The sequence below is a fragment of the Lagenorhynchus albirostris genome, chromosome 14 (genome assembly GCF_949774975.1).
Source record: "Lagenorhynchus albirostris chromosome 14, mLagAlb1.1, whole genome shotgun sequence".
In the NCBI taxonomy this organism is placed as follows: domain Eukaryota; kingdom Metazoa; phylum Chordata; class Mammalia; order Artiodactyla; family Delphinidae; genus Lagenorhynchus; species Lagenorhynchus albirostris.
This window is the reverse complement of record NC_083108.1, coordinates 76,469,874-76,485,801: the sequence shown is the minus strand read 5'-3', so window position 1 is coordinate 76,485,801 and position 15,928 is coordinate 76,469,874. Positions and strand designations below refer to the sequence as shown.

The 15,928-nt window shown below is 41.0% G+C and overlaps 1 protein-coding gene across 1 annotated transcript in view; it reads right to left on the bottom strand.

Moving 5' to 3' along the window:
- FBXW8 (F-box and WD repeat domain containing 8) overlaps positions 1-15,928 on the bottom strand; it is a 114,276-nt gene that overhangs the window by 35,853 nt on the left and 62,495 nt on the right. The window contains exons 6-7 of the mRNA XM_060121993.1: positions 12,385-12,581; positions 9,010-9,216 (exon numbers count right to left, since the gene is read on the bottom strand). Of these exons, the coding sequence (XP_059977976.1) occupies positions 9,010-9,216; positions 12,385-12,581 (404 nt within the window). The remainder of the gene's footprint in view (positions 1-9,009; positions 9,217-12,384; positions 12,582-15,928) is intronic.

Genomic DNA, 15,928 nt, shown 5'->3' with positions numbered 1-15,928 from the left:
TTAGCCTCCATGTGTTTGTGTTTTCTACATTTTTTCCCCCTGTAATTGATTTTTAATCTCATAGCATTGTAGTCAGAAAAGATGCTTGATATGATTTCAATTTTCTTAAATTTACTGAGGCTTGATTTGTGACCCAAGGTGTGACCTATCCTGGAGAATGTTCCGTGTGCACTTGAGAAGAAAGTGTAATCTGCTGTTTTCGGAGGGAATGTCCTATAAATACCAATTAAATCTATCTGGTCTATTGTGTCATTTAAAGCCTGTGTTTCCTTATTAATTTTCTGTCTGGATGATCTGTCCATTGGTGTAAAAGTGAGGTGTTAAAGTCCCCCACTATTATTGTGTTACTGCCAATTTCCTCTTTTATAGCTGTTAGCAGTTGCCTTATGCATTGAGGTGCACCTATGTTGGGTGCATATATATTTATAATTGTTATATCTTCTTCTTGGATTGATCCCTTGATCATTATGTAGTGTCCTTCCTTGTCTCTTGTGACATTCTTTATTTTAAAGTCTATTTTATGTGATATGAGCATTGCTACTCCAGCTTTCTTGTGATTTCCATTTGCATGGAATATGTTTTCCCATCCCCTCACTTTCAGTCTGTATGTGTCCCTAGGTCTGAAGTGGGTCTCTTGTAGACAGCATATATATGGGTCTTGGTTTTGTATCCATTCAGCAAGCCTGTGTCTTTTGGTTGGAGCATTTAATCCATTCACGTTTAAGGTAATTATCGATATGTATGTTCCTATGACCATTTTCTTAATTGTTTTGGGTTTGTTTTTGTAGGTCTTTTTCTTCTTGTGTTTCCCACTTAGAGAAGTTCCTTTAGCATTTGCTGTAGAGCTGGTTTGGTGGTGCTGAATTCTCTTAGCTTTTGCTTATCTGTAAAGCTTTTGATTTCTCCCTCGAATTTGAATGAAATCCTTGCCGGGTAGAGTAATCTTGGTTTTAGGTTCTTCCCTTTCATCACTTTAAATATGTCATGCCACTCCCTTCTGGCTTGTAGAGTTTCTGCTGAGAAATCAGCTGTTAACCTTATGGGAGTTCCCTTGTATGTTACTTGTCATTTTTCCCTTGTTGCTTTTAATAATTTTTCTTTGGCTTTTTGTCAATTTGATCACTATGTGTCTTGGTGTGTTTCTCCTTGGGTTTTGCTTCCTGGACTTGGGTGGCTATTTCCTTTCCCATGTTAGGGAAGTTTTCGACTGTAATCTCTTAAAATACTTTCTCGAGTCCTTTCTCTCTCTCTTCTCCTTCTGGAACCCCTATAATGCGAACGTGGGTGTATTTAATTTTGTCTCAGAGGTCTCTTAGGCTGTCTTTTCATTCTTTTCTCTTTATTCTGTTTCACGGCAGTGAATTTCACCATTCTATCTTCCAGGTCACTTATCCATTCTTCTGCCTCAGATATTCTGCTACAGATTCCTTCCAATGTATTTTTCTTTTCAATTATTGTATTGTCCATCTCTGTTTGTTCTTTAATTCTTCTAGGTCTTTGTTAAACATTTCTTGCATCTTCTTGATCTTTGCCTCCATTCTTTTTCTGAGGTCCTGGATCATCTTCACTATCATTATTCTCACTTCTTTTTCTGGAAGGTTGCCTGTCTCCACTTCATTTAGTTGTTTTTCTGGGGTTTTATCTTGTTCCTTCATCTGGTACATAGCCCTCTGCCTTTTCATCTTGTCTATCTTTCTGTGAATGCAGTTTTCGTTCCACAGGCTGCAGGATTGTAGTTCTTCTTGCTTCTGCTGTCTGCCCTCTGGTGGATGAGGCTGTCTAAGAGGCTTCTGCCAGCTTCCTGATGGGAGAGAGTGGTGGTGGGTAGAGCTGGGTGTTGCTCTGGTGGGAAGAGCTCAGTAAAACTTTAATCTGATTGTTTGCGGATGGGTGGGGCTGAGTTCCCTCCCTGCTGGTTGTTCGGCCTGAGATGACCCAGCAATGGTGCCTACAGGCTCTTTGGTGGGGTTAATGGCAGACTGCAGGAGGGCTCACCGCAAGGAGTACTTCCCAGAACTTCTGCTGCCAGTGTCCTTGTCCCCGTGGTGAGCCACAGCCGCCCCCCAACTCTGCAGGAGACCCTCCAATACCAGCAGGTGGGTCTGGTTCAGTCTCCTATGGGGGTCACTGCTCTTTCCCCCTGGGTCCTGACACACACACTATTTTGTGTGTGCCCTCCAAGAGTGCAGTCTCTGTTTCCCCCAGTCATGTCGAAGTCCTGCAATCAAATCCCTCTAGCCTTCACAGTCTGATTCTCTGGGAATTCCTCCTCCCGTTGCCAGACCCCCAGGTTGGGAAGCCTGACGTGGGCCTCAGAACCTTCACTCCAGTGGGTGGACTTCTGTGGTATAAATGTTCTCCAGTTTGTGAGTCACCCACCCAGCAGTTATGGGATTTGATTTTATTGTGATTGTGCCCCTCCTACCATCTCATTGCGGCTTCTCCTTTGTCTTTGGATGTGGGGTATCTTTTTGGTGAGTTCCAGTGTCTTCCCGTCGATGACTCTTCAGCAGTTAGTTGTGATTCTGGTGCTCTCCCAAGAGGGAGTGAACGCACGTCCTTCTACTCTGCCACCTTGAACCAATCTCTTACCACTGATACATTTTAATATTAAAACATGTACAAAATGCATATGAATATTCAATCCTCATCTACGTATTTACCTGTATAACTTTTCAGTACTTTGGAATTCAGCAAATTAACCGTGAAGGTCTCCCTACGACCTCATGTCCATCTCAACATGGAGAAAACCACCTCTGTATCACTAAGTTGCTGTTAAAGCCCACGAGGAGGTAAGCCCCGACGTGGATGTCACGTTTGAGACATCCCTGTTTGCAGCACGGTCAGATATCCAGCAAATAGTGTGTGTTCAGTAAGCAGTTGTTCACAATGACAGCAACGTTAGCAACAAAAGTGGACCCTTTGGTAGTCAACATCACTCAACAACCCAGAAAACTGGTCTCCAAGAGCTATTTTCTTAAACTTTTCCAAGCAGAAAGTAAATAAATATGAAAAATGTTAAAGGTTTAAGGTGAAAGTGAAGAGGAAATGAGATACTTATTTACTTTGTGAACTTTCAATTTCCAATTATTCATCCTGCTTGTAAAATACAGTTTTTAGTTCTCCTCTGGAATGGAACCTTGAACAAAAGGAAAGATGGATTTCATATTCTGGTGTAGGTATGGAGAATGGTGCCAGAATCCATGAGCCTTTGATCCCAAAGGCTCTTCCAGACAGGTATTTCAACTTGTGACGAGTGCAATAACCAATCCAGAGTCCTTTCACGTCCGCGTACAGGGAATGATTATCCTAAGAGACGTTAGCAATTATTTTCCAGCGTGATGTAAGCTGAGGCAGCAGCGCCAAGCCAGTGTCCTTGTCAAACACACCCCAGCCTCCTGGATTACTTCACTCACGTCACCCTGATTAGGATGCGTGCCGCGTGCTGCTAAATACAATCTGCCACCGAATGCCAAGCACTTCAGAACTAAATTAGGAAATATGTCCAAATACACAGAATGATGCTGAGAGCTGTAAGTGGGTCTCTCTCTTCCTTTATGAGGCATGAGATTCATCGTCAACATAATGCTCTTAAATGAGGCAATTCTATCTCCTAACCCTCCACCTCTGAGAGCAAAATTTAATTCAGGCAGTAAAAGAATTAATAAAGATGATTAGCATCATAAAAACATTTTCATGGGTGCAAGTATTTTTGACAGATTCAGGAAGTATGAGACTAAAAACAAATTTTAAAGGGCTATTTGGGCACAAAGGGCCACATTAAGAGAGTTGACACTGATCTTTGCCCTGCAACATGATGAAGGGATGAGGCCAGAGTAACTGCTATTCCATTTGTTTTCTTTTACAATCATGTGCCACTTAGCAATGACTACCTTTAAGATCATTTATGCCACTGAAGTGTGAGAACCCAAGAATGCAACGTCAACACTTAAGAGTCCATTTTCATCTAAAAGTAAAAGACATTCAAGCAGCCCTTCTCACCACATACCCCTTGCCCAGAAAGACGCAGGAATTGATGAAAAAGTACCAAACAATTTCCTGCCCAATCATTCCTGCCAGCAATAAGCATGGCCCTTAGGAGATCCCGTTACAGAAGTAACAGGAGAGCAATGGGTTCCTCAATCCATTTCAGAAACCCTCAGCTCCCAAACAGCCTCCAAGGACAGACCAGCTCAACACGACTCCACAGGTAAAGGAAAAAGTTTAAACCACCTAACTGCTTAAAGAATCAAGGGGGCTTCCCTGGTGGCGCAGTGGTTAAGAATCTGCCTGCCAATGCAAGGGACACAGGTTCGAGCCCTGGCCTGAGGAAGATCCCACATGCCACGGAGCAACTAAGCCCATGCGCCACAACCACTGAGCCTGAGCTCTAGAACCCGCAAGCCACAACTACTGAGCCCACGTGCCACAACTACTGAAGCCTACGCGCCTAGAGCCCATGCTCCGCAGCAAGAGAAGCCATGACAATGAGAAGCCCGCGCACCACAACAAGGAGTAGCCCCCGCTCACCCCAACTAGAGAAAGCCTGCACACAGCAACGAAGACCCAACGCAGCCAATAAATAAATAAATTAATTTAAAAAAAAAAGAATCAAGGAACGTGGGTGCTGGACAGGAGACCAAAAGTCATATGTCCAACCCTCCTCATTTTACAAAAAAGAGGCAGATGAGCCTACTGTCTTTAAAGAACCATGGGTTCTCCCTCAAATGGTAGCAAACAAGCCGAGAAGGGGCACATAGCAGTGTGTGCTGTAGCTCTGTCCACCCTAATGGTGGTCTGATAAGGCTGTCAGTCCCACTGCACTGATTCTAGGTAAAGCATGTGATTCTAGATGAGGTCATTCATCCTCAAAGCAGAGAGCTACAAAATAACTTAAACGAAGGCAGGACCAGACAGAGCTCTGTTTACTCCTTCTGGCCTCATTTTGTTGTGACCCTTCTGTAAAGCCTGTGAGAGGAAAGATGTTAAGGAACTGCTAGGAGAATGGGATGCACTGCCATCCTCCACTTTCCAAGGAACACCTACTATAGAGGGCAACAGCTATCAAAATCATGAAGGCACAGCACCCTCTGACCCAGCAAGTCTTTACTTTGAGGAACTAATCCTACAAATACATTCATGTGGACCAAGTGTTGTTCACAACAGCAAAAGACTGGGAGCAAGCTAACATCCATCAATAGGGGGTAGGGTCGCAGAATTACTTAAGGTACAACTACGAGGTGCAATATCATAAAATTGCAAAAAATAAAAAAACCTACCAGAAAGTTTTTTATTATGTTATAAGAAATGATGAAATGATCTCTAAGAGATTCTGTTGCACAAAAAAGCAAGAGGCAGGACAAAAATAGAGTATTTTACTATATTTTTTAGAAAGAGGGGATTGAGGGCATGTATGGACAATTTGCTTACATATGCATAAAAAATCTCTGGAAGGATGTGCAAGACACTGGCAACACTGATTTAGCTGCTCCAGGAAGAGAAACTGGGTGGCAGGTTGAAAAGAGTGGGAAGGAGTCATCCCACTGCACACCCTTCCTTTCATGTCTTTTGATTTCTGAATCAGGTGAATGCATTACCTAGTCAAAAAATACTTTTTTTTTTAAAGATGTTTAAAGATCTGCTCTTTTAAGAAAGAGTGCAAATAGATAATAGCCTTTTTTTTTCCTACAACTTTACGTGGCCAAAGAAAGAACATGCTGGCAAACCCAAGCGTGGCCCCTAATGTTAGAGCACTAACACCTTCTTTGAGCCTTCCTACCAGAGCTGGAAATGACTGAACCAGCTGTATTCACAAGCCTTTTCTTAAGATTAAATGGATAAACTTCTGCTAAGTTACTTGGTTTCATTTCCTTAGAAAACTAAGTATGTTTACTAACAGAGCTAAGTTACTTGACAAATATCCGTCTGCTGAAATCTGTGCACAATGTTGTTTTAATGCTCCGGTGCCAGGACACAACTGGTGCTCTGTAACTCTCTGTGATAAATACATGACAGGCTGGCTAGTAGATATGTGAATGGATGAGTCTGAACCATTATGACTGATGCTCAGACAGCTGTGGTGTCTATAAAATGCTAATGTGATCATCATATGGTGTAAAGACATTTTCCAAGTAAACAAAAGTAACACTGCTGAAATACTCCTACAGGTCAGGGAAATTTCAGTTCCTGACTAAAATTCTATTACCAACATTTGAACTTCATGTCTGCTTTTATCACAGTTAATCAACAGTGGACTCTAGCTAACCCCCAGTTCTGTATCAGGTACAAAGGAAGATAAACCAGACTCTGTGTTCTCATAAAGCCTTCATCTGAATCGTAAACATACAGGCCCAGAGGCACAGACACAAACCCTCACATGGACACAGCTCCAGGCAAACTCTACTGCTCCCAGTCTCATACCAACCTAGTAAAACGTGCTGCCAGGCCGGATGGAGACCGACAGGACCAAAGCGTGGAGCTCACAAGCAAGGTGACACAGAGCCTGCACATAAGACTGAAGAATTATGACAGTACATTATGGGGTGGCAGGATGCTACTAAAATCTCACAGAGCCACCCATTACATGGCTTAATTCACACAGAAATGTTGGTTTTTCTGAGGAAGCAGAAAATCCATTAAACATAATCAGACAGAAAGTCCTACCTCTGCAAAAATAAGGAAAGTTTCACAGTTAAAGCTTGGCTTCCCTCACGTTCAAGTGGGTGGCGTTCATGTTGGAAAAGCATCTCAATGCAGTTCCCACCAGCACTACTAACAACAACCCATCCACCCACACAAGTGTTTGAAGGTTTGGTGGTGTACTCAAAATACTTGCATGACTAAATGCTACTGTCAGATTTCAAAGGCACTTAAACGCATTCTTGCAGCAAATTTACTTCCACTCTTAATTTTAAAACACCAATGAAAACTACCCGCTAGCAAGTTATTAGAGGGACTATAAACTTTTAATAATGAATTTTTATCAAATTAACAGAAGAATCAGCTAATTCTTATAATTAATGCTTTTTAATTGGGTTGAAAATATTGAGAGGCATCCAAAACAGTGCTTACTTACATCAACACCTAAAGGATGCTCCCAGTCTATTTTTTTTTTCCAATCTAATTTTGTGCTGAGCTATCCCTTTAACTGGTTTCTCAAATATATCCACTGCAACTGTATCACTATAGAAACAGATCCACTCAGGTAAGTCAGAGAAATAGAACCTGTTAGGTGAAAAGTTTATTAAAAATATGAAAAATTTAAACTAGGCTAGGATTAAATAAACTATCACCTCACTACACTGAGAACTCGAGAAATAAGTGAGATAACTGAAACTTGAAAGCATGATGGATGAAAAATTAGAAAGCAAACAGTCTCTCTCCTCTCATCAAATGAGCTCACCAGGGATCAGAAAAGAAAGTGTTTTCGAAGGCCAAGAAAGGAAACTGCCTTAGGAAACCAACTGCTGTCCCTTTCCCCCCACGTCCTGGGAAGACAAAACACAGGAATGACTTCATCACAGACTTTCCAGCTAAGATATGCTGACTATGCTCCAGCGAAGCAGGCCAGCTTGAGCACAAAGGGGTCCCTTCTCACAGTGAGACTAAACTAAGCCACATGTAGTTTCTACGGCTTCATCTAGCTTCCTGGGTGAAGCACACATAATTGGAGTCCATGTTGCAAAACCAGTGAACACCTAGATAGGTGAGATTTGACCTTACAGGTGGCTGCATAGGAGAAACAAGATGTAAAAATCACAACCAGAGGCTAGACTCAAACTATGAGAGCCAGAAAGAACAGGAAGCACACAGTGATCGTTAACTCCAATGCCAGGTACTATGCTTAAAGCTTTACACATGTTTTCATTTAATCCTACAATTCTGTGAAGTAGGTACCATTATGAACTCCCTTTTACAAATGAGGGAACTGAGGCATAATGAGGGTTAAGCAACCTGTTTAAGGTCACACAGGGTAGCAGGTGGTAGGCCTGCAGCTGGAACGCAGACGGTGTGCATCCAGAGACTGGCTCTTTTCCAGTTCACAACACTGCTACGTGAAAAGGGCCTCCTTCCTTGGGAGAAGGACGTCGTCAGAGGAGCTGCTGGCTCAGAGAAGTTCCTTCCCAGGGTTACACCCACTGCCAGCAGGGTCAAGACCCAGCAAACTGGAGGAAAAGCAAAATAAAACGAACCTTTATCCCTCTCCCCCGATTCCACTGGAAGAGAAAGAGTTCTGTAAGTCAGCTTTAAGACTAAGTACTTGGCCTGCAGTCAGGATGGTAAAATACTAAGCAGTGATAAAATTGAGTCATCATGCAAAGAATTTCAATTAAAAACTTATCTCCTTGTTTCTGGCTGAAAGAGTATCAGAGTCACTTTTACAAACTGTGGATAAGAATATAAATTTTGATGCAACCTTTTTAGAAGGCAACTTGGCAATGTCCATCAACCCTCTGACCAAGCAACATAATTGCTAGCAATTTATCCTAGAGATTTACAAGTTGCAACACACACTGTAGCGCTGTCTATAACAGCCCAAACAGAGAAAGCAACCTAAATGCCCACTAGTGAGGAGACTGGTTAAGCAGACTACGGGTTGTAAGCATCGCTGGAATTCTAGGGAGAGGGAGCTCACATGGAATGCTCTCCAGGGTACATTACTGAATAAAAACGTTGGGCACAGAACAGTATGTACACTATGATCTCATTTCAACAAAGGTATGTTTTTTAGTGTATAAATGTACCTATATATGCATTAAAATTTTCTAGATGGATACCTAAAAACTGTTAATAGTTTCTTCTGTGGAGTAGGGCTGGGGGAAGGGAAGAGAAAGAAAACAATTACTTATATCATTTTGAACTACCTGAATTTTTTTTAACCAGGCTGATATATATTGCCTGAACACATCTTTTAAAAAATATATTAGAGATCTTTAATTTTTAAATTGCCTTTAAATAAATAAAATCCAAAATCTTTTTTGTTAATTGCACATCTTGCTATTTTTGTACCTTATTTCCTTCGTACACCCATCCCAGACTCTTCACACCAAAAGCAGCCTGGTTGGAGGAGACATCTAGACATGTGACAGGCTGCCCGTAGACATAATGGAGGGTTCTGGCAGAGTCTTCGGCTTTTAGCAGGTATACCAGATCTCCAGCAGTGGCTACGGCCACAGGATACCTTCCAGTATCTGGAACTATTTCAAGGTAGTCAACCTGTTAAAGAATAAGAGTCATTTTAGTCCTTCAGGTCTCGCCTACAATTCATCCTGACTTGCTCAAAAATACACAATTCCTCCTACACATCAATGAGAAGACCAGCAACCCAACAGAAAAAGACGGGCCAAGGGCCAGTTCACAGGAAGTGAAACACAGCTCCTACACAAATGAAAAGATGCTCATCGTAAAAGAAACACAACACACTCCTAACAAGAGAAATAAAAGGTGAAAATTCACCAAGATAGCATTTATCATCTGTCATATCAGTAAAGATCAATTAGTCTGATAAGATATTGGGCTGGAAGTGGAGAGGGGACAACCACATTTATGGATCCCATTAAGGTTGGTGGGATGTAATCTGGTCCAAAATCTGGGAACACTTAACACAATGTCAGATGAGCATAGGCTCTGACACAGCAACTCACTTCTAGGAATTTATTTACAAATAAACGCACATTTATGCAAAACGACTGTGTACAACATTATTTGCTGTAGCACTATTTGGTCATAGCTAAAAACTAGAAAACCCTAAACATGCCTTACTAAGGGACTAATTAAATAACTTATAGTACATCCATGTATTGGAATACCATGTGGTCACAGAAAAAAGCAGGAAGACAACCTTTATAAACTCATACAAACGGGGTCATCTCTAAGATAAATTTGGGGGAAAAAAACCAAGGCAACAGGATTCACAGTGTGCTACTATGCGTAAAGGTGGGGCAGAGGAAGCCTGTGACACACTTGTCTTATACGTGCACAAATCTAACTAACAACGGCTGCCTTCAGGGAGGGAAATGAGTTGTGGGACAGAGTGAAAAGGAGATTCTTACTGTAAACCTTATCGTGTTTTTTAAATTCTGAACCACGAGGCTAGAATAACTATTCAAAAATAAAAGTTTTTATTTTTTTCACAAGAAACTGAATAACATAAAATTCACTCAGTTCCAAATTAGCCAAAATCACATTTTATTTATTTATTTTTGCGGTACGCGGGCCTCTCACTGTTGTGGCCTCTCCCGTTGCGGAGCACAGGCTCTGGATGCGCAGGCTCAGCGGCCATGGCTTACAGGCCTAGCCGCTCAGCGACATGTGGGATCTTCCCGGACCGGGGCACGAACCCGCGTCCCCTGCATCCGCAGACGGACTCTCAACCACTGCGCCACCAGGGAAGCCCCGAAATCACATTTTAACATTTGTGCAAATAGCAAAAATGTGTTCCTAAAAGGTTAAAAAGCACCCGAGTTATCTACTTTCTCCCGGTTTCAGTGCCATCCTAGGGTAGGAAGGCCACTGCAAGCACTTTTATGCCACACAGTCCTCCGGCCGCACTGCTACTACTTTCTCTAATCTGCGTAGGTATGAGGAGCTGCCTTTAAGAGTAACTTGCTTTCCTATGTTCGTTAAGTGGCATGCTTCCCCCGAGTGCAGTTTACATCGGGTTTTCACCTCCCTGAGTAAATTCTGAGAGTACAGAAGCAGAAGGTAAGCCACCTATGTGATTATGAAAATCCATGGTCCCTGACAAGAAGCCAAACGAGTTCAAAGACCTGAATCCCGAGAAATGTCCAGAAGCGCTCGAGAGAGTAAACATCTGGGTGGCTCTGCTAGCCCTGAGGACCCACAGTGTGAGTAGTGGCCCCACATCCCCAGCCGAGGGCCCATCGCGAAGGACAGCTGTTCTAGGCCAGTATTACCACCTGGGAACACTGCCACTGTGATTCAGGGAGCCTATCTGAGGAAGACAAAGATGGCCCAGCAGCCCGGGCCAGGGGCTGCCTTTTCCAGAGACAGTACATTCTGTGGCCAGCCCTCATCCAGGGTGAGAAATAACGCATAAAGAGCATTGTAACACAGGGCTCCAGCAACGGCTGCTTCATTCCTCTCTCCCCCATCCTAAAAATCACTTCTTGCTTTCCTAAAATCAACATCCTCAGTCTAGCCATTTAATTCACCTTCATGCTGGATGTGTGATAGACCAAGAGGCTCAGACTGACTGCGGTTGTGCCATCTTCTGGGAACTGTAAACAACTTCAGAAAGCCTCCGGTCGATGCCAGGATGCCACCTTATTGCCAAGGCCGGATTTGCACTTTCTGAAGGGACTCACGTCTCAAGTAATTGTCTGAGTTCATATAGCTATTGTTGATCTACAGTGTTCTTTAGGCAGAAACCAAATAACAAGCACTATGTAGTTTTGAGAACAGACAGAAATATGGTACTTTCACATTTTTCTAATAAAACCCCAAGAGAAGAAGACAGCATCAGGCAGTTTTGAGAACACTACACTAGAACCGCAGAGGCTGAGCATTAAAGGCACAAGCAGCTTACAGAGGTGAAGCAGTGATGCCATGGCTTTTTAGTTATTCACGTCTAACAAGATTTTCACCAGGGGAAAAGGGAGAGGAACAGGATTTGTTCCAGGTCAGGCCATCAATTCATTATTCAGCATTGGCTTTTCTGTTCACTCCCCCACCAGTGCCAAAATCAAGTTTGCTTTAAATTAAATCCAAATTCAGCATAGACAGATTTCAGCTCTTCCTTCTTACCACCAAATCATCTCCCACCATGCAAATGTTGAGGCTCATGTACAAGTGAACTCAGAAACAGGCTCTATGTAATGAACTAGTAAAGTTAACTGAGCTTCACACATGACGTCATGGAACACGGCTACCCGATTAACACCGACTTGAATCTATACTCACTCAAGAGTTACCCTTAATGCCAAGTGAGAAAATCTTCGGATGGAGAAAGTGTAGGATGGAAACTTTCTTTCCCATATAGCCTGCGATGGTACCACTGAACTCATCTTCACTTAAGTATCAGGCCAGATCCTGATCTCAGATTTCCAGGGGTGAACGTTCTGTTAATGTGAAGGAGGCTGAGGACCACAGTGATGAGAAACTGCAACCCCGATGTCAGCCTTGAGGTCAGAATCACAACTTCTTATCAGGGGCAAGTCAATTCACTGCTCTAAGATTTTATTGGCTGCTTGGTAAATGAGGAAAATACAACTACTTATTTTGCAAGGCTGTTGTGAGATTTATGGACATGAGGCCCACAGAAAGCCCTGAGTGAATGAGCACTGCCAACATCATTACTATCTGTTTATATCAGACCCAGAGATTCTAAGAATGAAAAATAAAATGACCAGACTAAAAGCTCACCAGTTTCTGAACTTCAAATTCTGCAGCTATTTGCCAATATCCCTCCTCATTGGGGCGTAACATTACGACATCAAAAGCAGAAGCTGTGGCAACAGTTGCATCTTCCTGGCTGAGGGCTAGTGCTTGTATTCTTGCATCATGCTCAAAACGATGAATAGGATACCTTCCAGTCCTTAGATCCCAAATATTAAGAAATCCTATGTAGAAAAAAAATTCAGGTAACAATTTTAAATTCATTTAGTATGCACAATTATAAAATAATCATGCAACATAAAGAAAATATAAAAGATAAATAATAAATTGGTAAAAAAAATCTGCATTACATATAACAAAGAGCCTATTTCCTTAATATATAAAGAGCTTCTAAGATTCAATAAGAAAAAAGCAACTGAAAAGTGAGCAAAGGACATGAGTGTGCTATGGTGTTCATAGAAAAAGAAATGCAGTTGACATATAAACATTTAAAAAATATAAAAATTCACTCACAATTAGAAAAATAAAAACTAAAATAGGATACTATTTTTCACCAATCAAATTGACAAAGACAAAAAATTTCATAAAACGTTTTGTTTTTGAGGATATGGGGAAACAGGCTTTCTCTTAAATTGTTCATAGGAATGTGAACTACTTCAACTAACTCTGGAGGCAATTTGATAATATCTACCAAATCACAAATGTATATAAGATAGTTACTACGTTTTAAATTATGTCAAAAGATTGGAAGCTACCTAAATGTCCACCAATAGAGAAATACTTAAATAATTGTATCTCCATAGTTTGGAATTTAAATAAAATGAGCAATTAAAAGAGTCAGCCTTATACATGAGCTACATAAAATGATCAACAAAATATACTGTTAAATGAAAAAAGGAAGGACAGAATAGTGGTATAGTATGCTATGTTACTTTTGCATTTTAAAAAATGTACAAGCACACATACACACAAATGTATACACAGAGTATCCTGGAAGGATACTTAAGAAACTTAACAATGAAAAAGAAATTGTTAAGAATTGTTAAGGCCTCTAAGGAAAGAAACCAGGGAAAAGGGACAAGAGTAGGAGAGAAATTTACTATAACATCCCCTTGTATATTCTGAAAAATTTCCCCAAAATTATCCTTGCCAAAAAGATAAATTTTTAAAAAATGCTTTTATGAGAGATCTAAGAAGAATGGGAGGACATAATTGTTCAGTAGTTTTAACATATGGAGTTCTTAATTCATTCCCTTATTTGTCTATGCAACAGATAATTTTTTTCTAGTTTTGTTAAAATATAATTGACACAGAACATTATATAAGCTTAAGGTGTACAACAGAATGATTTGATATATGTATATACTGTGAAATGATTACCACAATAAGTTTAATTAATATCACCTCACATAGTTACAAATGTCCTTTTCCTCATAATGAGAACTTTTAAGATCTATTCTCTCAGCAACTTTCAAATATACAATACAGTATTATTACCTATAGTCATCATGCTGTACATTACATCCCCAGAACTTATTTATTTTATAACTGGAAGTTTGTACCTTTTGACCACCTTCAACCAATTCCTCTACCCCTGGCAACCACAAATCTGATCTCTGTTTCTATGAGGTTCTTCTTTTTTTTAAGATTCCACATATAAATGAGATCATGCAGCATTTGTTTTTTTCTCTTATCTCACTTAGCATAATGCCCTCAAGATCCATCTATGTTGCTGCAAATAGCAGGATTTCCTCCTTGGTTATGGCTGAGTAGTGTTCCGCTGTATACATACACCACATCTTCCTTATCCACTCATCTGTCAACGGACACTTAGGTTGTTTCCATGTCTTGGCTATTGTGAGTGAACACGAGGGTGCAGATATCTCTTCAACATAATGATTTCATTTCTTTCAGATATATACCCAGAAGTCAAATCGCTGGATCACATGGTAGTTCTATTGTTAATTCTTTGAGGAAACTCCATACTGTTTTCCACAGTGGCTGCACCAGTTTACATGCCCACTAACACTGCATGAGGGCTCCCTTTTCTCCACACCCTCACCATTTGCTATCTCTTGTCTTTGATGATAGCCATTCTAAGAGGTAAAGTAACATGCAAGGAATTATTATTGAGTACTTTTTATATGCCAGGCACTGACCTAGACACTAGCAACATCTGAAAACAGCCACTAACCCACATTCTAAGAGGTTCTTATAAGTATTTTACATCCCTCCTCACCACCACCTTCTTTTAGCCACAGTTAGCAGAGATGTTTTATTTTGCATAGTCTAAAACACGAGCTTGACTATCCCAGACTTATTAAAAACCATGATTTAAGGAATTCCCTGGCAGTCCAGTGGTTAGGACTCCACGCTTCCACTGCCGGCGGCCCGGGTTCAATCCCTGGTCGGGGAACTAAGATCCTGCAAGATGCATGGGTGGAGCAGTCAAAAACAAAAAAACAAAAAACAAAAAACACCACGATTTACCCACATACTATACACCCTTCTCCCCAGCCCCCTGAATGCTGCTCCCCAGATGAATTCCTCTTCCACACAGTGGCTGTGTCTCCACCCTTCTCAAACTGTCTACAGCAATGATATCCAAGTGTAGACCCTGGACAAGCAGCATCAGCAACACTTGGGGGCTTATTAGAAATGCAGGTTCTCGGGCAGCAAACTCTGGGATATATGCCCAAGTTTGAGAACCAGCTGTCTGCAGGAACTTACACTTTTCTATCAGAAATATAAATTTTTCTGTATTTGGAGGGCCCCTTATTCTTTTCTTGCCAAATAATTTCTTTTTACCACTCCCATCCACTAAGCTACCTTTTTACCCACAAAGCTTTATTCAAGAAAATAATTACTTTCTGCATCATGCTGGATAATGTCTTGTTCCAATTCCAACTGATTTTATTTTTCAAAAATCACTGAAAATAATTGTGTGCAGATAACACAGTCTGTGGTTGTTTGAGTTCAAATCCAGCTCCGCTGCTTGCTAGCTGAAGGCCTTGGGCAAGTTACTTAAAGCTGAGAGCCTGTTTTTTCACCTGTAAAACTGAAGGTAACATTACCCATTACACAGGACTGTTGGGCAGATTAAAGGAGATAAACCACACAAAATACTGGAGACAGACCAAGCATTTCTACATTTTTATGTATTCTATAGTGCCTGCCATGTTACAGAACATATTTAATCTATTAATAACACTAATCTCCTCTACTGCCCATCCATAAATCCAGTCCTATTTCCTACAACTTTCTAAAATAAAGCTTTCACTTCTCATCTTTTTGCAATCCCTCTTCCCATTTTTCTTGTCTTGTACTTTGTCCTTAAACAGTAAATGCTTTGAACTTAGGATCTTACCATAAGGTATCATTCATCACTAAATACATACATCGAGTCAGAAGAAAACAATACTTGTGGGTTGCTTTGCAAGCCTTTCAAACTGTCAGTAGGCTAAGTAGGTGATTACAAACAAAAGCAGAGCTTTCTTCAAGTTAAATGTTGCTTCAGACGTAAAACAGTGCACTCTTCTAAGAATTATGATAAACTTGGGGGATAAGCAGA